At 42.3% G+C, this 24030-nt stretch overlaps 2 protein-coding genes across 3 annotated transcripts in view; one reads left to right on the forward strand and one right to left on the reverse strand.

The window, feature by feature from the left end:
• INTS6 (integrator complex subunit 6) overlaps positions 1–24030 on the reverse strand; it is a 122754-nt gene that overhangs the window by 6265 nt on the left and 92459 nt on the right. Inside the window, exons 19-22 of one of the 2 annotated variants that reach the window (XR_003724324.2) lie at positions 15950–16109; positions 8045–8237; positions 6088–6266; positions 251–890 (exon numbers count right to left, since the gene is read on the reverse strand). The gene's annotated coding sequence lies outside the window, so the exon portion shown is untranslated. Of the gene's footprint in view, positions 1–250; positions 891–6087; positions 6267–8044; positions 8238–15949; positions 16110–24030 lie in introns of those variants that run through there. The other variant, XR_003724325.2, reaches the window with a different exon arrangement.
• Positions 691–23794, forward strand: SERPINE3 (serpin family E member 3). Its single transcript, XM_028837558.2, is given in 7 exon segments — positions 691–957; positions 6039–6272; positions 8828–9037; positions 10014–10212; positions 16811–16911; positions 23066–23152; positions 23604–23794. Coding segments are annotated over 7 exon segments (1278 nt in total). The 5' UTR covers positions 691–701.

Consider the following 24030-nt stretch of genomic DNA (forward strand, 5'->3'; position numbering starts at 1 on the left):
AAATTGGCATCTCAAGAATTCTGATATTCGAGGTACAATTAGTTCACGTATCAACATTTTAATGCACATTGGTATTCTCAAAATTGTATATACTACCATAGAAGAGCAGGATTTGAGTCACAGCCCTGTTTCTTTCCCCATATAAATGAGTCACTGAGCCTCAAAGGTTCAATCATCCCTTTATAGATGAAATGTAATAACAGATACTAGTGACATTGTTGGGACGATTAATTGCAAATGTACAAAGTCCTTTTTAACATAGTAGATAATTATTTATTATTATTCCTGATAGACACGGCACAGCTATAAGCTGGCTAAATACCAAGAACAATGAGTAGGATTACCTCTTACTATTCTTTTCCCAACACAATGCTTTGCTTCTGATCTGACCAGGGCTTTGCCAAAGTCACACATCCAGTAAGTGGCCGAAGCAGATCTTCAGACCCACAGTTTGGCTTCCAAAGGACCACAGTGAGTATTTCTAATGCTGAAACAAGAGGGTGCAGCTCTGCAGCCCAGGCGGGTGGGCCTCAGGGTGGGTAACCAAGACAGCTCAATGCATGTCTCCCTCAGCCGTCCCCAGCCCCTAAAAAGAGAGCTGGGGGTCCCAGTCCTCTGTGGGATACAGTCCTCTTTCATCACCAGTTTCCAGCCTACCCTGCATCTCTTCCCTCTGAATTGCAGAAACCCTCCCAGCCTCCATGCCACCTTTCCTGGTCACCCTCTTCCTCCTTCACTCTTGCTTCCTCCAAGCAAATGGCCACCTCCGTGAAGGAATGACATTGCTGAAGACCGAATTTGCACTTCGCCTCTACCAGAGTGTGGCCGCGTGTAGAAACGAGACGAACTTCGTCATCTCTCCTGCTGGTGTGTCCCTCCCCTTGGAGATCCTGCAGTTTGGAGCAGAAGGGAGCACTGGCCAGCAGCTGGCAGATGCCCTGGGGTACACTGTCCATGGTAAGAGGCCTGCCCACATGCACACTCACTCACCCTTCTGCTCACACTCACGCTCTCCAGCTCACCCTCCTGCTCACACTCACACTCACTCTCCAGCTCACCCTCCTGCTCACACTCACACTCACTCTCTCCAGCTCACCCTCCTGCTCACACTCACACTCACTCTCTCCAGCTTACCCTCCTGTCAAACTCACACTCACTCTCCAGCTCACCCTCCTGCTCACACTCACACTCTCTCCAGCTCACCCTCCTGCTCACACACACTCTCTCCAGCTCACCCTCCTGCTCACACTCACACTCTCTCCAGCTCACCCTCCTGCTCACACTCACACTCTCTCCAACTCACCCTCCTGCTCACACTCACACTCACTCTCTCCAGCTCACCCTCCTGCTCACACTCACACTCACTCTCTCCAGCTCACCCTCCTGCTCACACTCACACTCATTCTCTCCAGCTCACCCTCCTGCTCACACTCACACTCACACTCACTCTCTCCAGCTCACCCTCCTGCTCACACTCACACTCACTCTCTCCAGCTCACCCTCCTGCTCACACTCACACTCTCTCCAGCTCACCCTCCTGCTCACACTCACACTCACACTCACTCTCTCCAGCTCACCCTCCTGCTCACACTCACACTCACTCTCTCCAGCTCACCCTCCTGCTCACACTCACACTCACTCTCTCCAGCTCACCCTCCTGCTCACACTCACACTCATTCTCTCCAGCTCACCCTCCTGCTCACACTCACACTCACACTCACTCTCTCCAGCTCACCCTCGTGCTCACACTCACACTCACTCTCTGCAGCTCACCCTCCTGCTCACACTCACACTCTCTCCAGCTCACCCTCCTGCTCACACTCACACTCACACTCACTCACTCCAGCTCACCCTCCTGCTCACACTCACACTCACACTCACTCTCTCCAGCTCACCCTCCTGCTCACACTCACACTCTCTCCAGCTCACCCTCCTGCTCACACTCACACTCACTCTCTCCAGCTCACCCTCCTGCTCACACTCACACTCACTCTCTCCAGCTCACCCTGCTGCTCACAGTCACACTCACTCCAGCTCACCCTCCTGCTCACACTCACACTCACTCTCTCCAGCTCACCCTCCTGCTCACACTCACACTCACTCCAGCTCACCCTCCTGCTCACACTCACACTCACTCTCTCCAGCTCACCCTCCTGCTCACACTCACACTCTCCAGTTCACCCTCCTGCTCACACTCACACTCACTCTCTCCAGCTCACCCTCCTGCTCACACTCTCACTCCAGCTCACCCTCCTGCTCACACTCACACTCACTCTCTCCAGCTCACCCTCCTGCTCATACACTCACTCTCTCCAGCTCACCCTCCTGCTCACACTCACACTCACTCTCCAGCTCACCCTCCTGCTCACACTCACACTCTCCAGTTCACTCTCCTGCTCACACTCACACTCACTCTCTCCAGCTCACCCTCCTGCTCACACTCACACTCTCTCCAGCTCACCCTCGTGCTCACACTCACACTCACTCTCTCCAGCTCACCCTCCTGCTCACACTCACACTCTCTCCAGCTCACCCTCCTGCTCACACTCACACTCTCTCCAGCTCACCCTCCTGCTCATACTCACACTCACTCTCCAGCTCACCCTCCTCACACTCACACTCTCCAGTTCACTCTCCTGCTCACACTCACACTCACTCTCTCCAGCTCACCCTCCTGCTCACACTCACACTCTCTCCAGCTCACCCTCCTGCTCACACTCACACTCTCTCCAGCTCACCCTCCTGCTCATACTCACACTCACTCTCCAGCTCACCCTCCTCACACTCACACTCTCCAGTTCACTCTCCTGCTCACACTCACACTCACTCTCTCCAGCTCACCCTCCTGCTCATACTCACACTCTCTCCAGCTCACCCTCCTGCTCACACTCACACTCTCTCCAGCTCACCCTCGTGCTCACACTCACACTCACTCTCTCCAGCTCACCCTCCTGCTCACACTCACACTCACTCTCTCCAGCTCACCCTCGTGCTCACATTCACTCTCTCCAGCTCACCCTGCTGCTCACACTCACACTCACTCTCTCCAGCTCACCCTCCTGCTCACACTCACACTCACTCTCCAGCTCACCCTCCTGCTCACACTCACACTCACTCTCCAGCTCACCCTCCTGCTCACACTATCTCCAGCTCACCCTGCTGCTCACAGTCACACTCACTCTCTCCAGCTCACCCTCCTGCTCACACTGTCTCCAGCTCACCCTGCTGCTCACACTCACTCTCTCCAGCTCACCCTCCTGCTCACGCTCACACTCACTCTCTCCAGCTCACTCTGCTACTCAGGCTATCTGGGAGATAGGGAGCTCAGCTCCCTATGGCGTGCAAGTGGGGAATAGTGATCACTGGACAGGTCTGTGACAGAAGGCATTCAGACTTTGGAATAGTAGTGACCCTTGAATTTTAAGGTTTCCTTTTAACCTAACAGGTTTCGTGGCAATGTTTCAGTTTCATTTGACACGCCCTAGCATCGTGCTTTCCCAGGTGCCAGGCAGCGCTGGAGGCACTTACAAACATTAATTGAATTAATTGTCACAACAGCTCTGTTGAGGATAATTTTATTATCATCCTAATTTTAGAGATGGGCAAATAGGCACGGAGAGTTGAAGCAACTTGCTGAAGGTCACAGAGTCAATAAGCGGCAGAGTTGGGACTCAAGCCCAGGCTGCCTGGCTTCAGAGCCCATGCTTTTGACCAACCTGCTTTTATAAATCTGTGACTTCTAGCCAGTGCCAGATCTGCTAGCTTATTTCTATGGATTATGTATTTTAGAGCAGCTCTGCTGGCAGCAGCATGAGTCTTTCGAATGCCAGGTCAGCTTCACCTCTGCCTCTGCTCAGTGCCTCAGCTCAATGCTTGACCTCAGAACCAATCTACCAGCTCCAGCTAAAACAGACACTCACGCACATACTTTTTCCTTCCTAGACTAGTAGCTAGGAATTCAGCAAAGACAGAAAAAAAAAAAAAAGAGGCTATGAGCTCTGTGGCCTCACGTTCATTCCAAGTGGAATGAAGCTGTCCTAGGCAGGGTCGTCCCAGCCCACCCATTCCTCACCCTGGGGGTGGGCAGGGCAGTAAGGCCCCACCACCTATACCTGGGTGACACTGAGCACCTTTATTAATCTGTCTGGGCCTCTGCTCTCTCATCTATAAAATAGCGATAATAATAGCCCTCAATTCACAGGACTGTCAAAAGCATTCAGTGTGATCAGGAGTGTTGAGTGTTTAGCACAATGTCTATAAACACAGTTAACCTCCAGCATTTTTCACCCTGTCATTGCATATTCTGGTGGGTCTAAAAATGTTCTTCCTGTGTGCAAATATGCATGGACAAACTAGGCTAGGGCAGGAAAAGATTTCACACAAAAATTCACTTCAAGTCAACTTACTCTGCTATTGTAATATTTCTGACTAAAAGAATGTGGTCCCCTGGCCCAGAGAGGGTGGAAAGATGGAGAGGAGAGCTCTGTGACCATTCCTCAGGTCACATCACACTATGGACCAGGGAAGTGTTTCAGTTCTTCTCTGCAGACAGTCAATATTCCTAGGAATGTGATCTTAGAAATACATGTGACCTTCCTCGATAGAGTAAAATCTGATTATAAGTATGTTTTTATCCATTTTTTTTCTTACTACACTCAAATACAAGCACTTAAGTTAGGCTGATTCATGAGATAAAGATTCTGAGTCAATCTTTTGCAATTGTGGATTCTCAGAAGCAGCTTTGGTAGTGAACATATTGTGGACAAGTGATGTCTGCCTACTAATGTCCTCTGCAGCCTCGTGGCTAGGGGCCCTGGCAAGGGTAGACTCTGGGTTCCTGTGCCTCCAGAGAACATTAGCCAGGAAACTCGGGGGTCTGCTGCTGCCTCCTGGCTTGGCTTCTGCAACATGAAGGGTGTCAGAGGGGACAGACCCCAACTGAGTGAGAGTTTCAGCCCAGTGAAAACCAGCTGGAGCCAGGTAGTGGAGGAAAAGATACCCAGCATTTTGTCTCACAGGGAGGGTTTGTAGATAACTGCAGGGCTGTGCCTAAAAGGGAGTAGAAGTAGCCTAAGCAAGGGGGCTTCACTTCTGGAAACACTCAGCTTGCATGTGTCAGGAATGTGAAGCTTGGGGTATGCAACTGTGTCTGGACTCACCAGCAGGCAAGAGCCCTCGTTCCAGCCTAAGGGATGCCTGGGGGAGGATGGAAGCTGCAGCTTGTGAATAATAACATGAAAACAAAATCCACTATTGATCATGGAGAGAAGGACGCAATCTCCTGTATAAACAGTAAATAAATAGAAGTCCAGCTGCCATCCATGAAGGTGGAAGCTATCGACTCTCTCAAATGCTTATTATTTCCTTGACATTCTTGCAGCCTCTCACTGACATTAAAAACACAAGCTGTCTGCTGGGTCTTAGGGAAAGGGGGGATGGGAGGAGTTCTTACCTTTCCTCTGTATTTCTCAAATTGAAAGCATAGTTCTACACAAGGCTGAATCCAAATGTTACTCAGGCTCATGACACGCAGTTGTGGGAATGGATTTAAAGCCCTGAACAAGACATATTGACAGTACAACATCCTGGCCACCTACCATCATTGTCACTGTGACATTGCACATAAATCTCCTGATGTTGTGTTTGAAACCCCATCACCCTGCATGGTGGATCTGCTGTTTTCCCAGCCCTAGAAAATCTACTCCAGCACACATCAACCTTCCTAAGGCAGGAAATTAAGGAAGAACAACCTCTATTCATCTACAGGATGTTGGTAGTATTTTTCTATTTGACTTCATTGCAGCCTGATTTCTTTCAGATTCTAGCATGGTTTCTTCCCAACTTTTAATTGGTGGATCCAGGCTGATTCCTGAGCACATTAGCTATGACTTTTTCAAACTGGCTTTGTGTGGTAGATGAATTTTATGAGCAAGGGTGGAGTTGCTGGGGTTCCATCTCAATACAATGTGCGCTGGAGGTTGTGCTAACTCCTTACTCACACTCACCATTGTCAACTTATCCCAACTTGTTTTTCACAGACCAAAGGGTGAAAGATTTCTTGCATGCTGTTTATGCCACAATACCCACCTCCAGCCAAGGCGCCGAGATGGAGCTGGCCTGCAGCCTTTTTGTGCAAGTGGGAACACCGCTGTCCCCCTGCTTTGTGGAGCAGGTCTCCTGGTGGGCCAACAGCAGCCTGGAACCAGCCGACCTCGGTGAGCCCAACAGCACCGCCATCCAGACTAGCGAAGGGGCTTCCAGACAGACTGCAGGTAAAAGAAAACTGTCCATTTCAATAAGGCTAAGTCAGAGGGCTGCAGAGAAAGAGTCTCACCCATCACTTGTCAGAGGCCATGGTGCTCAGGCCATCTTCAATTTTAGCAGAAGTTTGTCCTCTTAGGAGATCCTACCCTTGAATGACAAGGGGACACTGAGTCCCTTTCTGCCACTTTTCCTGCTCTGACCCTCCCCCACACAAATATACACATGGGCACACATATACACACACATGAGCCACAAGAACACACAAGAACAAAGAAGTGTGCTCTTCAGAGCCTCCCAACTCAGAGGACCCCACAGGCTTTGTCCCATGCAACTGTTCGCCCACTGAGCTCTGCTGTCATCTATAATAAACTACCTGTGACAGCAAAATGCAATAGGAGCCAAAAAAAGGGTTTCCTGGGAATGTAGATTAAGGAAATAATTTAAGAAAAAGTTACACACAATAAGATGTTTAGCTCAGCGTTATTGAATAAAGAGACTTACAAACAGCCTCGCTGCCCTGCAATGAGGGGTGAATCAGTGTAGCACAGCACCTGCATGTTATGCAGTTGTAATTATTACAAAAGATAATTAAAATAATGAACGCTTACCGAGTGTTTAGTTTATTTAGTTAGCACTGCTCCAAGTTGATTATCTCAGTTCACCCTCACAATAATCCTAAGGGGTAGGCGCTATTACTCTCCCCATTCTATAATTGGAGAAACTGAGGCACAGAAAGCTCAGCCTCCTGCCCAGGGTCCACAGGCCAGAATTCTAACCCAGGTAGTCTGGCTCCAGCATCCTTGATCATTTCAAAAGTTTCACAGCAATGTGGAGAACATTCAAGACCCAGTGTTGATTAAAAAGCAGAATAGGATTGGGAGGCCAAGGCAGGCAGATCACGAGGTCAGGAGTTTGAGACCAGCCTGGCCAACATGGTGAAACTCCATCTCTACTAAAAAAACAAAAAATTAGCCGGGCATGGTGTCATGTTCCTGAAATCCCAGCTACTCGGGGAGGCTGAGGCAGGAGAATCACTTGAACCCGGGAGGCAGAGGTGGCAGTGAGCCAAGACTGTGTCACTGCACTCCAGCTTGGGCAACAGAGTGAGAGTTCGCCTCAAAAAAAAAAAAAAAAAAGCAGAATAGGAAGTGATATGTATACTGTGACTGAATGGAAAACGGTGAGTGTATGGACAAGGATGGCAGAATTAAATGCAAAAATTAACATCATTTGTGGTAAAGTTCTCTCTCTCGCTCTCATATTTTACCATGTCTTTTCAATTTACTTAAATATGTTTAATTCCCTGCTCAGATCCTTGTGCTGCCAGGGCATAAGGCCAGAGAAGCAGCTCCCAATGCAGGCTGATTGTCCTCTAAGAAAAAGGGGCAGTTGGCTCAGTTGCTCAGAGCACAAAGTCCAGAGCCAGGCTGCTTGGGTTCAAATCCAAGCTTTCCATGGAGCTGCTGGGGTTCTATTTCAATGCAATCCACATTGCATTGGCTAACTGGGTGGATGGTGGCTTCACCCCTCATAAGTATGTGACCTTGCCCAACTTCTCTGAGCCTCAGTTCCCTCACCTGTGAAATAGGGAATAACAATAGAACTGTTAGGAGGTGTTGGTGAGGATTTGCTAAAGCACTTAGAACAGAGCCTAGCATAAAGTGTGTGCTTATTAAACAAATAAACAGCTGGGACAAAAACTATCCCCTTAGGGGTGGTCTGCCTTCTCCTCTTTCTGGCACTGCATGAAATTTTAACTGCAGCCCTCCAAAGACCATACCTTGAATATTGTTGTCTAAGCAAAGGCTCAGTGAGAGATTCAGCTCAGCAGCAGGGCAGGGTGGGGACTGGGGGCGACATTGTGCAGGATCTCCCATCACAGCACATACTCCTTCCAAGGGTCTGCCTGGGGAGGGAATGTCTAATAATTCCTAGGAAATGGCCCCAAACAGAACCAGTAGCAGCATCCCAACCTGTTCAGAAAAGAATAAAAAGCAGGGTCTTCAGCAACAGCTGGTTATAAACACATATCGATTTGCAATTAACAGATTTTAATAAATATGCTACCAACTCAACTCCAGAGATGCCTCACTGCCCCCACCTCCCCTGAGTGGTCATGCAGGTGTCAGGACTTCTGAGTTCTCACTTCCATTTCCCTCTCCACACCCTCATCCCCCAGCAGGGGGTATCATTGTCACCCTCATATCCAGCCCTACAGAGCCTCTGACTCTGGCCCTGTGAGGGTATCTTAAAGACTCTATCTAGGTCTAGGATTTTTATAAAATGACCATATCACTCAACAGTCCCCAAAAGTTGAGAGCAGCTCCTGGTGCCTTGGGTCCTTGACAGCACAAGGAGCTGAGACAGGGAATTAAATATTCTTAAGTAAATTGAAAAGATATTGTAAGATGAAGAGAAACCACCTTAAGCAAAAAGACCTTCATTTTCACGTTTTAACTCTGCATTTAACTTTAGCATTTAACTCCTTGTCCACACATGCACTGGGTTCGGTTCAGTTTCAGTGCACATTTAACCCACGGCCCCCTTGCTTTCCTGCTTGCAGGTGAGGGCCCCAGTGAGGGCCCTGGTGGCTGGCCGTGGGAGCAAGTTGGTGCAGCATTTGCTCAGCTTGTGCTTGTGAGCACCATGTCCTTCCAAGGCACTTGGCGGAAGAGATTCTCCTCCACAGACACACAGATCCTGCCTTTCACCTGTGCCCACGGCCTCGTCCTTCAGGTCCCCATGATGCACCAAATGGCCGAGGTCAACTACGGTGAGCTCTGCCCCTGCTGGTTTGTCTAAAGGGAGAGGAAGCCCGGGCCGGAGGGCAGGAGAGAGGAGGCCAGGTCCCTGCTCCTAAGGGATCGGGATGTGTTTCTGCAGGGTCCATCTGCTGGACTGGGCGCACATGGTGGAAGGAAAGACTAGGGTGCCCGGAGACTTTAGAGAGGAGTGTTGGACAGTGTGCTCTGACAGGACGGTGAAAAGACACAGATGTGGAAGAGAAACTCAGTTTTATGCTTGACATTTCCTTCTGCACTAGTAGAATTTGGACCAAACTGCCACCCTGGCAGGCACAATAGGCCCGGATTGAATTGGCTGTTCCTTTAAGGCCGGGTACAGTAGTACCCTGTACCCTTATCCATGATTTTGCTTTTTGAAGTTTCAGTTATCCGCATCAGAAAATATTAAATGGAAAATTTCACAAATAATTCTCAAGTTTTAAATTGCACGCCCTTCTGAATAGTCTGGTGAAATCTCCTGATGTCCTTCTCTGTTCCACCTGAGATAGGAATCATCCCTTTGTCCAGCATCTCCAGGCTGTCTACAGTATGCTGATTAGTCACTTAGTAGCCATCTCGGTTATCAGATCGAGAAGACGTAGTATATGCAGGGCTCATTACCATACACAGGTTCAGGCCTCTACTGCGGTTCTTGGAGCATATCTGCCAAGGATAAGGTGGCACTACTCTATGTGGTTCTGCACGTGCCATCATCCCCCCCTACCCAGCCCTACAGAGCCTTTGGCTCTGGTCCTGTGAGGGTATCTTAAAGACTCTAGGTCTAGGATTTTTATAAAACGACCATATCACCCAACAGTCTTTGGCCTGAAACTGCCTCCTGAGGGTGGGGTGGATGCTCCGTTTTATTGTTTCCAGTCCTCTGAGCCAGCCTCTCTCAGGGTCTGGCACTGGTTCGTTCTCCTGGCTCGTGGGACAGAGCTGACCTCTGATCCACTGTACCCTCAGGTCAGTTCCAAGACACCGCAGGACATCAGGTGGGGGTGCTGGAGCTGCCTTACCTGGGAAGTGCAGTGAGTCTGTTCCTGGTGGTGCCCCGTGACAAAGACATCCCCCTGAGCCACACTGAGCCACACCTCACAGCCAGCACCATCCACCTCTGGACCACCAGCCTGAGGAGAGCCAGGATGGATGTGTTCCTGCCCAGGTGAGCAGCTGAGTCCCCCTCACAGGTGCTGTGCAGCCAGCAGTCAGAAGAGCGTAGATTTGCACACAGGTGGTCTGCCTCTAGGGTCTGTGCTTAGCCACTGGGATGACTTGTTTAATGTGTACCCCCAGAAGTTAGGCCAAGAGGAAGTGACCCTAGAGTTTGAGTCCATTTCAGAGCCACCGCTGGCTAGCTCACGGCACAGACTGAAATGAACTAACTTCCCAGAGTCTTCCCAGGACAAGATATTCTGCCTTCACTGGGCTGGACTGGAGCCCCCCGAGGACCCCTGATCCAGCCCTAGGCCACAACCAGTTTTTGGAGAGGAAATGCTCATGGTTCCCTTGTAGGAACGTTCCCCAAATCTTATCCCATCGTAAGAGTATACAACTGCCATTTTTCCAAAACCAAAGAGATAAGATGACTTATGTAACTGAGCAAGTACAGATAAAATTCTGATCAGATGCCAAATTAAGACATAAAAATATGACACTTTAAGTCTCTATGCAGAAGGTTCTCATTCTTTCTAAATGGAGGTGAACTCTCCTTTAAGAAGACCCAATAGGTACAAATACAAATCAAAAAGTGAAGTGGCAGCATTCTATTTTGCTTTTTCAAAACAAAATATATTAGCGAAACTCATAACTTTACAAAAAGATTCCTCTTAGGGCTTCTTTAAATGATGAGCTTCTGTGATATATTTGAAATCAGAGTACATTTATAACCATTTTTTGACCAGCATTAAGCAAGGAATGTTGTCCAGTAGCCACTAGCTGCCTTGGCCTCTCTCCACTGCCTGGGCTTCCAGTAGGCAAAGGCAAAGTCCTCGGCAGTACTCCCTCAAGGAGTTAAAAATAAATCTATGCACTAGAAGGAAAACATACAAAGAGAGACCCAGCAAGTTAAGGGCCAAGGTCTAAAGTGAGATCTGGCATAGCCCAGGGCAAAAGGTGCACTTAACTCTAAGGTAAAGTGTATCTCTCAAAACGAAATATTTGGAACCCAAACCAAAACACAAAGACTGAATATTTCAACAGATCTCTCAGGGAGGGAGCAGAAGCAACCCTAATCTTCCTATTATATTTGAGAGAAACTTGGCAAGGGAAGGAAGAGCAGCGTTCTATGTCAAAAGTAGAGAGAAAAGGAGGCTGCTGCGGGAATTTGCCACAACCTTTTTGGGTTTAAGAGACAGATGGTGGGCCTCATCTTGGAGCAGCTCTTCCCTGGAAGAGACCCCAGGGAAATGCCCAGCTCCACTGAGAACTCTCCACTGTCCTGATTCTGCTTTTAGAAGTCTCAAACCCTCAAGCAGTGATCCTGAAAAACGCTGGCAGGCGGGGAAGGCAAGCCAAGGCAGAAATCTTAGTAACACAACTATTAGTTAGCACTTAACCTCATTCTGATAATTTTTTAAAAAAAATCTCCTTAAGACTACCAAGACTGCTGTCCAAGGATAGAGGTTTTTAGGAAAATTAAGTTATTTCACAAGTAAAACTAACCAAGTTTTTATTTGTTTGTTTTTAAGCTAGCTTTAAATCCTTTGGGGAACAAAACAGAAAAAGTAAAAACTGTCTTAGGTCTAGATTTAGGTATAAGCTTTGGATCATGAAAGACACAAAGTCAGCTTTTAGGCAGGAATTTACCTCTCATTCTCTCAAATCACTCATTCTTCTTTTAGTATGACCTGCTCTACAATCAGCAGGCATTTTTTGTTTAACAAGAGCAAAAAATTTTGCACACTGTGGGTAGCAATGCAAAATTGTGTGACTATGAGATGTGCTTTCAGGTTACACATCACCAAGCAGTGCACTGGTAGATTCTGGATGAATTATGGTGTCTAGCTTCCAAAGTAACCTTTTATGTATAAATAAATAAAAAAGTGCATAGGGACTGTTAATCTTCATGAGGGATGCTTAGCATACTAAAGAAATAATCAAGAAAACCAAGAATGTGTTAAGGGTTATTTATAACCACAATCATGTGATGTCCCACAAGAAAGACTAATAATGTCAAATATGTATGTAATGAATAAAACATTTGATTATTAGGTCAACATAGAAGGCTGAACAGCGTTTTGATATTAGACATAATATATATCTTCTTAAAATCCACCAGATCCCACATACTCAAAAAGAGTTTTGCCCTTCCTCCCAGGAGCTGCTGATTATCATGGTGTGTGGTTTATGCTTTTCTAGGGGTGTTTCTTTTTTAAAAAATCAAGATATAATTCACATATTATAAAATTCACCCTTTTAAAGTACACAATTCAGAGGTTTTTAGTATATTCACAAAGTTGTGTAACCATCACTACTAATTCCAGAACCTTTTCATCACCTCAAAAAGAAACCCCATATCCATTAGCAGTCACTCCCAACTCCCCTCCCCACCTCCCAACAACCTCTGATACTTGCTCTCAATAGATTTGCCTATTCCAGAATTTCATGTAAGTGAAATTATACTATATGTGGCCTTTTGTGTCTGGCTTCTTTGCATAATATTTTCAAGGTTCATAGTAGCATGAATCAATACTATCTTCCTTTTTATGACTGAATAATATTCCATTGTATTGATATACTACATTTTGTTTACCTATTCATCAATTTATAGATATTTGGGTGCCTAGACACATTTTGACTTGTTTTAACTTGTTGGCAACTAGAAACAATCAAGTGCACATTTTTTGTGTGTATATATATTTTCAATTATCTTGGATATACACCTGAGAATGCAATTACTAGGTCATGTGGTAACCCTACATTTTACCTTTTGAAGAACTACCAGACTGTTTTCCAAGTCACTGCAGCATTTTACATTCCTACCAGCAATGTGTGTGGAATCCAGTTTCTCCACATCCTTGTCAACACTTCTTAATGACCATCTTTTTATTTTAGTCATTCTAGTTGGTGTGAAGTAGTATCTCATTGTGCACTTCATTTGCATTTCCCTAATGACTAATGCGGTAGAGCATCTTTTCACGTACTTGGAGAAATGTCTTTTTTGTAGAAATGTCTATTTCAGATGATTTACCCATATTTAAATTGGTTGTCTTTTTGTTATTGAGTTGTAATAGTTCTTTATTCTGGATACTAGTACCTTAACAGATTTACGATTTGTAAATATTTTCTGTCATTCTGTGGTTTTTCTTTTCACTTCTCAATGCTGTCCTTTGAAGCACAAAAGTTGTTAATTTGGATGAAGCTCAATTAATCTATGTTTCCTTTTGTTTCTTGTGCTTTTGATGCCATATTCTTTTGAATAGACACCATTGTCTAGTTAGGGTCACAAAAATTTAGGTTTATGTTTTTTTCTAAGAACTTTATAGGCTTAGCTCTTATATGTAGGTCTTTAATCCATTTTGAATTAATCATTGTATATCATATGAGGTAGGGATTCCACTTCATTCTTTTTTGTGTATCTATCCCTTTGTCCCAAAATCATTTGTTAAAATGATTTTTCTTTCCTCCACTGAATTTTCTTGGCATCTTTTTCAAAATCAATTGCCCATAAATGTGTAAGTTTATTTCTGGACTTTCAATTCTATCCTATAGTCATAGATGTTTGTTTGCCAGTTCCACACAGTATTCATTACTGTAGCTTTGTAGTGACTTTAGAAATCGGGAGTGTGAGTCTTTCAACTTTCTTCTTTTTCAAGAGTGTTTTAGCTATTCTGGGCCCCTTGCATTTTCATATACATTTTAGGATCAGCTTGTCAATTTCTGCCAAAAAGGCAGGAGGGATTTAGACAGGGATTGTGTTGAATCTATAGATCAATTTGGCGAGTATTACTTTCTAACAATATTAAGTGTTCTGAGCCATGAACTCAGAATATCTTTCCTTTAAGTTTTTCTTTCTTTCAACAATGTTTTGTAGTTTTCCATATGCAAGTCTTGCACTTCTTTTATTAAATTTATTCTAAGTATTTGACTCCTTTGAATTTTTACTTATTTTCAGATTGTTCTATAGTGTATACAAACACAATTGATTTTTGTATCTTAAACTTGTATGCTGCACTTCAGTGAATTCATTTATTAGCTCTAATAGGTTTTTTTTGTGTGTGTGTGTGGATTCTTTAGGGTTTTCTATGTATAGGACCAAGTCATCTGTGAACAGAGATAGATTTACTTCTTTCTTTCTAACCTGGATGCCTTCTATTTCTTTTTCTCATGTAATTGTCCTACTCACCCTCCAGTAGCATGTGAAATAGAAGGGGTCAGAGTGGACATTCTTATCTTGTTCCTGATCTTAGGGGGAAACCTTTCAGTCTTTTACTGTAAAGTGTGATACTAGCTGTGGGGATTTTGTAGATGCCCTTCATCAATTTAAGGAAGTTACCTTCTATCCAAAGTTTGTTGTATGTTTGATGTTTGTTTGTTTGTTTTTAATCATGAAAGGGTGTTGGACTTTGTCAAATGCTTTTTCTGCATCTATTGAGATGGTGGTGTGGCCTTTGTCCTTTATTCTATCAATATGGTATAGTATATTAATTGGTTTTCATATGTTGAACCCACCTTGCATTCCTGGGATAAATCCCACTTTGTCATGGTGAGATTTATATGGTGTTGGATTCAATTTGCTAATATTTTGTTGAAGATTTTGCATCTATATTCATAAGGTATATTGGTCTGTAATTTGTCTTTCTTGTAATATCCTTGTCTGGTATTGGTAAAGGGTATTTTTTTAATCAAGTTATTTTTGTAGCATTTCTTCTGGATCTGCCTTCATAGCCATACAAGACAATCACTCTAAGCTTTTATAGTCATACCTCACTTTTACTGCTGTTTTTAGTTTACAAAAAATGTATCACCCACCAAAAATCACATTTAGTTTCAAATAGCCCTTAATTAACTCTTTCTCAATATAATTGAAAAATAATTTAAAAATCACAATGGTAACAGTAAGTGCATGGGCTGTGCTGGGGATTGTTCCAAGCACTTTACAAGGATTCATTCATTTAATCTTTACAACCCTACAAACACGCATTACAATTATGGTCATTTCACAAATGAGGACTGAGACAAACAGAAGTAAAGTAACTTCCCACGGAGGTTACTAGTTATGCAGGTAGTTACTTGATCCAGGATTCAAACTCAGACATTGGATTCCCAAGTTCATGCTCATAACCACTGTTTCAGCAACTGGAGGTTTCAAAAAGGATGTGTTTTCAGTATTTAAGAAAATTTCATAAGAGATGGTCCAAAAATTTTTTTGAGAAATGTCAGCATATTTGGAGAAAGTATATTTCTTTTTTGGAAACTATTCTGAAGATTCAAAATATACCTTTATGAGAAAGTATGATATTTTTGGTTAAAGTATGAGTCACACTGTCTTGTATAGCAATGAAGACCTTTGATATTAAATGGTCTTATTCAATATTTTTACTCTCCTACAAGTTCTGTATTATTTATAGAAAAAGACCATCTAATTTTCATTTTGATCTTTTATATTCTCAAAGAAAAATAATATCAGCAGCTCTTTTAAAGGATTTTTCAACAGTAAACCTTTAAATGCCTTGTTCCTGGGGAAATATAAAATTGGTGTGCTGATTCTTTATGCTCAAAGGGTTTACTAGGAAAACCAAGGCTTTAAGTTCCATTCTTTTCCTACTGTGCTCCAAAGGCATAAACTGCACACGGCAAATATGAAAATATATTTTATCCAGTATAAACACTCTATTAAATAAAATACTCTATTAATTGTCAATAAGGCAATTAGTCAACAGCCTCTTTTCTGCACCTACTATAAGTGAGATGCCACACGAGATGGGAGGTAGCAAAATGTAGGTGATTAGAGCATGGACTCTGCACACACACAGGCTTGATTTGAATCGAGGTCCATCACATACTCATTATGTCATCTTGGGCAAGTTTCTTAAACTCTTTAAGTCTTGATTTTCCCATCTGTAAAATGAGGATAATAATAACATAGTTATATGAAGATGAAATGAGATAATCCACATAAAGCTCTTATAGTATCTAGCATAATGTAAGCACTCATTAAATATTAATTCTTATTAAGAAATAATAACAAATTGGAGCCTGGCACAGTGGGGCACACCTGTAGTCCCAGCTACTCAGGAAGCTAAGGCAGGTGGATCACTTGAGGCCAGAAGTTCGAGTCTAGCCTGGCAACATAGGGAGACCCCCATCTCAAAAAAAAAAAAGTGTTTAAAAAATGAATTGGGATAGCCACTCTTCTCAGGTAGTTTACAATATCATAAATGACGCTAATAGGAAGCAGAATGTTCTATATATCATAAGAGCAAAACAAGGTGTTAATGGGGCTTTAAGAACCAAAGGTAACAAAATAGCTGAAGAAAAGGAGGAGGAGGTAACAACTGAAAAATGGATAATAACTAAAAGATAATCAAAGTCAATGGGAAGACTTAGAATGAACAGCAGGAACAAGAGTACAGAGGTGGGGAAGAGCTCTGTGTGGTCAGATTAGGGCTTATGGGAAGGCACCATGGAAGATGAAGCTGGAAATAAATCTGGTGGAGCCAGCCTGACTTCCAAGTTAGGGACTTCGGACTTCATGTGGTGTGCACAAAAGCATATTGAGTGAGAATTTTGAAAGTTGATGGTTTGTTTTTGCTTTTCAGGTTTAGGATCCAAAATCAATTCAACTTAAAAAGCATTTTAAATTCTTGGGGAGTCACTGATCTTTTCGATCCACTCAAAGCTAACTTAAAAGGAATTTCAGGTAAAAATGGTTCTTCTTCCAAACTTTCTAGCCTTGTGTTTGGGGCAGTTTTATAATACTTTGATTAAGGGATTCTCGTTTCCACAGAGCCTTCAGTGGTAAACAATCAGAGTCAACATTATGTAAAAGATTAAGAAAGGTGCTCTGTTTGATATAAAAATGTGTTGCTTCTACTAACAGTCAAATTTGGGTCAGATCTTGTGAGGAAGGGATGTTTCTTCAGGCCTTAATCACGGTTTTCAGATACCACCTTCACCATGGGGTCAATGTCCACAGTACACAATAAAGAGACCCTCCCTCTAACCATCATGACTAGGAGTGGACCCAAGGCATTGCTGCAGTAATAGATTCTTCATTATGACCTCCTGCTGTTCCATCAGCTTCACAGGCACCCTTTGTTTCTACACCCTTTTCCTCTCTCCTTCCCTATACCTTCTCTGTCCTCTTCTAATAAGCTAGTCTTGAAACCTTCCCTCATCTGTCCAATTTCCTTTCTTCAAATTACCCAGGCTCTTACAACCTTGCCTTAAAATGTTCTCCTTTCCACCAACCATGTTGAATTTCTTTGCACATAGTTGAATTGCTACTACCAATCAATACATGCTGTTTGCTTATGATAGGGAATTTATATCAAATATAAACAGGGAGTGAATGCCAGAACCTATGTTCTACAATCCTCTCAAGACACCATTAACTAAACTATTGCCAACTGAGAGGCTCAGGTTTGTTTCTACTCTGGATATTAAATTATCTGTGCAAAGATGATACTGTAGCTGGTATTTCCATTGGCCTTGACATTTCCCTTACCTGAAGAGCTTGAAAATCACTATTTTGAATTCTAGAACATCATAATATGGACTTTTCTAAATTTTGGCTCAGAATCTTCCTTCTTAAGCAATCACAGGAAAATTGAGATTTTGACCCACAAAAGAAGTCTTGGTTTGGGCTTTAGATGTGACCAGATTGACAGAGTTACTTATCAAATAAAACACAGGAGTGAGAATCTATTATACAGAGTTTAAAATCTACCAGCTCTGTACTCATTGCCTGAACACGCGAAGAGATAAGCAAAGCAATAGTCAAGTTTGGGCATAGTGTCCACAACGATGCTGGGCACACAGTGGGATACCAAGTAAATATTGTTGACTTGGTCAAATGACTCAAACAGAAACTTTCCTTACTGACACAGGCATAATCTGACATTTCAGGGAAAGGAGGAATACTGAAGAGAAAAGATCAGAGGGCAAGGAAAGAGCAAGGGATGAAGAACTTAAGAGAATTCTATGTTTGATAATGTGCAAAATGTAACCAGTGTCTTCTTGCAACTCCAGAGCTCAGTCATGGCATCCCTGTTGTTGGTGGTGATTTTGAAAATCAGAGTTCAAAACTTTAAGACCATTCTTGACCTTTCCTTCTACATCACTATATTCAGTGAATCACTAGGGCTTACTGACTGTCCCTTCATAACTCCTAAAGCTCTCCCTTTTATGTCCTAAAAGTACATTCTAATGTGCCATCAACCCTGTGTTCTCAAACAGGACTGATCTTAACACACATCATGTAGCTCCCCTATTGGTGAAGACTTCCAAGGTCCACAAACTCCTCTGGCAAGATCTAATAAGTAACTTGGTTTTAAAAGTACCTTTTGATACCAAACCTTTTTTTTTTTTTTTTAAATGCAATTCAAATCTACTTATATTTGCTCAAACCAGCAGAAAGGTAGGCAGGCAGATCTGGCTTATTTAATAATTATCAAGCAATTATCATGTGCCAAGTGATGGCACATTTCCTACTGACAAAACGTGCCAGCCTGGTAATTTTCTCTCGTGAAGTTTTGTTCCTCTAAAGCAGGGGTCAGCAAACAATGGCCTACCACCTACTTTTCTAAAGTTTAATTAAAACACAGCCACTCTCATTCATTCATAAATCATCTATGGCTGCTTTCCTGCTACAACAGCAAAATTGAGTAGTTGAGATCTCAGACACCATATGGCCTGCAGTGGCTAAAATATTTAATATCTGGACCTTTATAGAAAAAGATTGCCAACCAAAGTATTGCTTCTTAATGTCCTTCTTTAAACATAATCAAGAGACTAACCACTTCTCTGCCCAAATTGGCTTTCATCTTAATATTCTAGAGACAGGGCCACCAAATCTCTCCAAGAAATAGTTTCCTCATTCTTAAAATGGGGGTAGCTACCACTCACCACACACCTTAATTGTAGAAACAAAATCATTTACATAAAGTATGGCATCAGCAGAGACCTTGCCAGAGAGTAAGTGATCAGAAAATGCTGGCCTCTCTTCTTCCAGTTTACAAGGGATTACCAAGCAGTTTTGTGCTATTGATGGAACTGCAACAACCACAGCAGACATTTGGCCTTTCGGTCCCAGAATCATTTTACTCAAGTTCTCTTTCCCCATTTACAAGTCACTCATCTCTTCCTTCTTGGCATCAAATATTTTTTTTGCTGCCTGAAGGACTCATTAAATATTATTTCAAGGCCCAACTGAAACCAGAGTGTAATTTCCCCCCAGTCTCCTTGATACTAGATGTTATGCAGCTTTTAAGAGTAATTCCCGTTTCACTCACACTGAAGATGCCAGCTAAAGGTACTCTTCTTAAGCAATCCCGCTGGCTTTAGGATCAGCAGGCTTTGATATAGACCCATGCCTCCTAGTCCACAAAATACTCCTTGTGCACAAACTTGAAACTCTGAAGAAACTGTCTTCTTCTTGGCTTTTGTAAGTAGGTAGTTTTCAATCTCTGCTCGGTAAGAAGTACAAGTTCTCTGTTACTATGACTTAAATGAACAAACTACCAGAGTTGTTTGGTTGAGTATGGAAGTTACATAAGTTAACTCATGCCACACCAGATGTCTGGTCAGAATTGCAATAGAAAGAGGTGCGGAGTGGGCTAGAGGAGACAAATGGAGAAAGCAACTAACCATAGCCTAATTTCAAAGGCCATTTCAGATTCTTCTTAGCACTCTCTCTCTCTATCCTGGGCCGGGTACTATGTCTCTCTCTCTCTCTCTCCTCCTCTCCCCAACACTTAGTGTTAGCAACTAAGTGACAAGATGAAAAAGATAAACTAGAAACAAGTTCTGGCAATAACATTTTAAAAGCCACTAACTCTGCCTACAGAAAATAATAATTGTAAAGACAAAACAGCAAATGATATGTTTATCCTGATTTATGAGAAGCTGAGGATTAAATGTAGGGACACAATGTTTATACAACATCATGTTACGAAGTATGACCAGCCACACCTTTTAAACTTTTGAGTATGACCAGCCACACACAAAGAATAATGGTCTCCACCAACAAAGCACTGAAACAATCATTTGGCTGAGACTTGCAGATGACCCATCCTATGCCATGCCTTTATGGTTCTACAAACACCAATCGGCATTTCCTTACAAGTTTAACAAGGTTAAAGAACATTAAGGCCATTTGTATAGTGGTAAGGGGTGTCTATTATTAATTCATCCAGCATTTACTAAACACATTTATGTACCAAGTATTCTTAATGTAAGTTGGGCAAAGAAATATTTAAAATGATTAAGACATCATTTACGCTTTCTAGGAGCTAATAGTCTAAAAAGGAAGATAAACACCCTAGAAGATGTTACAGAAGAGTGGAGAGTATGCCAGCAAGGAGGGTAGGAAGAGTATCACCCCTTTGCTTTGTATACAGAATGTATTGTAGGAGCAAGGGGGTTTATGGTGGGCTACAGTTTCCCACAGTATGTTCCCAAAATGCTAATCCTGTAAATCTGGGACAGAGAATGGTGTGGGTGGTTCCATGGTTTAACACCACGTATTATAATTGTCCCGTAGAGATCCACTATAAAAGTTAGCAGATTAGCAGCTCTAAGAAGTCCCCTACTGAAAACACGAGTGCAAAACTGTTTAGTATCTCCCACATATAATTAATCATGGAATCCTTTTATAGAATGCCACCTGTAAACAATCTTGAGAACAACTTTTGGGAAAACAGGGTGTATGCCCCTCAATGGCATTAAGCAGCTGTCAACACTTCAGGGGAGTAGAAAAAGACCAGGAGAATCCCTTTGTGCTTGACTTCTTCTAGGTTCATTAGTTGTGAAATATTTCAAAAGGTACTCAATAAAAAATAATAAGAATCTGTAATATAAGATCAAGCAGTAGGAAAAATGCAAAACCACAGATGACTCCCAAATTCTCATTTTTATCACATATGTTGGTCTTTTGAAATGTCAACTCTTACCAGAGATAATATTTAAAAGATGCTGATGCTGGGGCATGGCATGCATAGGCTATGGACCTTGGTTTATGGCTGTGCAAACATATGTCAATTATTGGACCACTCTTATAGTCTGATGGAGAGAAACCATTTAAATGAAACTCTTCAGTTGCAGTTTCAAAATACTGAAATAGCCTGGACCATCTAACCAGACTCATCCACATCAACTGGTCCCATTTCTCACACTGCCAAGGTGCCCAGACTAACACAGAGACATGTTAGCTGATAAGGGGTTTTGTAGTGAATCTCTGCTTATATCACCAACATTCATTTAAAATGTTCAGACACCATCCTATATGGTAATGAAGTCATGGAAATTAGTAAAACCCTCTCATGACTCTCATAAAATAACCATTCTTTAACCCTAAAGCTCTCTTTGTAACTTTGGCACTGCATTTCAGTTTGCTTAATTAGCTAGTAAGAGGGGATAATTATTAATGATAGTGAAATTTGTTTCTTAAAGACCCTACAGAAAAATACCAACTGCTAAAATAAATCAAATTCTTCACTGGTTTTAGGACAAGTGACACTAGTGAATGTTTCTATTGATTTTTACTTCCTCTGGCCCTTCCTGTCCCCTTCACTGATGCTGGAAAATACCTGTTCCTTACAGTGAATATAGCCAACTCACAACATTCTGTGCACACCTTACTTACAAGATGGATGGAATGCCGCATATTCTTTACCTTGGTCTGGTTTTATTCTCTCATGGCATTCATGGGCTATCTCCCGTATGTGCGTGACAAACACAAACCAATTTAAGCGTTAAGTCTAAGATGAAACAAAGCTCCCTCACATATGTGTTCATCAAACTGATTATTTTAACATTCATGCCACAGATACCTCCCAGTGGCATGTTGGAGTTGACTAGCATACACTTTCTGAAAGGTGGGAATGTTTGAGTGGAGTGGAGGGGTGGGATGGGAGTGGGCTTTCAATCAGAATATTCTCAACTCTGCTTTTCAGGTGTGTGATCTCAGATGAGTTAACAGCTCACTCTAAAATGAAAGGATTGGACTGAATGATTTCTTAAGTTTCTTTTGGTTCTAAATCTTTCATTTTTTACTGTGTCATCAAGTATCCTTTCGTCTTTGGAGCTGTTTAAAAATGGCTAATGATTAGCTTACAAAAATCAGCCAATTCCTCTAAATTATCACTTAGTCCTATTTGCTAAACTTATAATCTGTGAAACTTAGCACATAGAACATTTATACTAACTGCTCTGCTTTGTAGATTCTAGCCCATGAGGCATATTAATTGCATAACTGATACACCTAAGTATACAGAATGCAGTCATGCAACACTAGACACATTCATATTACTCTGAATTGTGCCTCAATAAAGCCTGTGATAAAATCCTGTGACTTTGTCATTTTAAAGTGGCTCTTAAAATGCAGTCCAAAAAGACACTCAAGGGAAATGATCTCTGAAGCTTGGTGAAAATGATTCCTGGGCTACAGAATCTGCATTTTAACACGTAGCTGGGTGATTCTTATGATCACTGAAGTTTTGGAAATACTGGCTGAAGGAGGGATTGTAGTATTAACTAGAAATCATTTCTGAAAATGAACCACCAAAAAAAAAAATGGGGCAGTGCTCTGAATATTATTTTGGGAGAGATTACATATATTTAACAAATTAAAAGCTTTGAAAGTTTGGTAACATATTGAACCTTAAGAATTTTCCAAACAGCTACCTGAGCCTCCAGTAAAAACAAAAACGAGAATTTTCCACTCTTTCCCTAGCTACACAGTAAGCAGCATTGGATACTATAAATTTTGTAAGTACATTTTTAAAGAATGTGTTCTAAATGTGTTAGAAAAATGTTAATGAGCAATTCACATTTCTATCATTTTCTGCGGTTAGGCCAAGATGGCTTTTATGTTTCTGAAGCAATCCACAAGGCCAAGATTGAAGTTTTGGAGGAAGGCACCAAGGCATCTGGAGCCACAGGTATGTTCAAACAGAGAATACCCAGTCACACTGCTCACCCATATCTACCTTTCTTAAATTTACCTAGTTGAATCTTCACACTTCTGAATCTTTCCATAACCCCCAAGTTCAGGTGTGGTATAGCACTTTTTAAAAAGGAACACTAAAGAAAATAAAAAGTTTTTGAAAAATGATGGGGAAGAGGAGATACCCATCCTATAAAAATCATTCTGAAAGTTACCTTCAATAAGGAATTTATTCCATGGAATGTGTTCAAAACAGGAGACAGGATTGGCTAGATGGCATCTTTTAATTTTCCCATTTGCACCCCCATCACAACAGTAAACAATGAAATGCCATTAGGATGCTTTGATTTCTTTTAAAAAATGGTATATAACTTACTTCATAACCAATAGTTATTTTCTTAAAAATGCACAGAAAATGCAATGGGATTCTTCTTTCTTTCCTGCAGCTCTGCTGTTATTGAAAAGGTCTCGGATTCCTACTTTTAAAGCAGATCGGCCATTCATCTATTTCCTGAGAGAACCTAACACAGGTATTACAGTGTTTTTGACAGGATTCAGATAAATTATTTATCAGTGTCTCTCTAGCAACAAGGGCTCATTTGTCCACTATCCCCTCAAAAATAAGCATTCTTTCTAGCTGTTTTTATGGTGCTTCAGAAGCTTCCCAGTTGCTGTCTTGTATCCTAAGAAAGGGAACTATTTCATAAGTACAAAGAAACTTATCCTCCATGTTTTTTACCTTCTCATTCTCTCAGCTCATATATAGTTAATGTAGATTTTTAAAAAATGCTATAGATTTCTACTTCTGAAGATACTTGGAAAAATTATGAAAGCAAAATAAATTATAAATCTTTCCCTTTTTTTCCCCTTTGT

This window comes from Macaca mulatta, chromosome 17 (genome assembly GCF_049350105.2).
Source record: "Macaca mulatta isolate MMU2019108-1 chromosome 17, T2T-MMU8v2.0, whole genome shotgun sequence".
Classification (NCBI taxonomy): Eukaryota; Metazoa; Chordata; class Mammalia; order Primates; family Cercopithecidae; genus Macaca; species Macaca mulatta.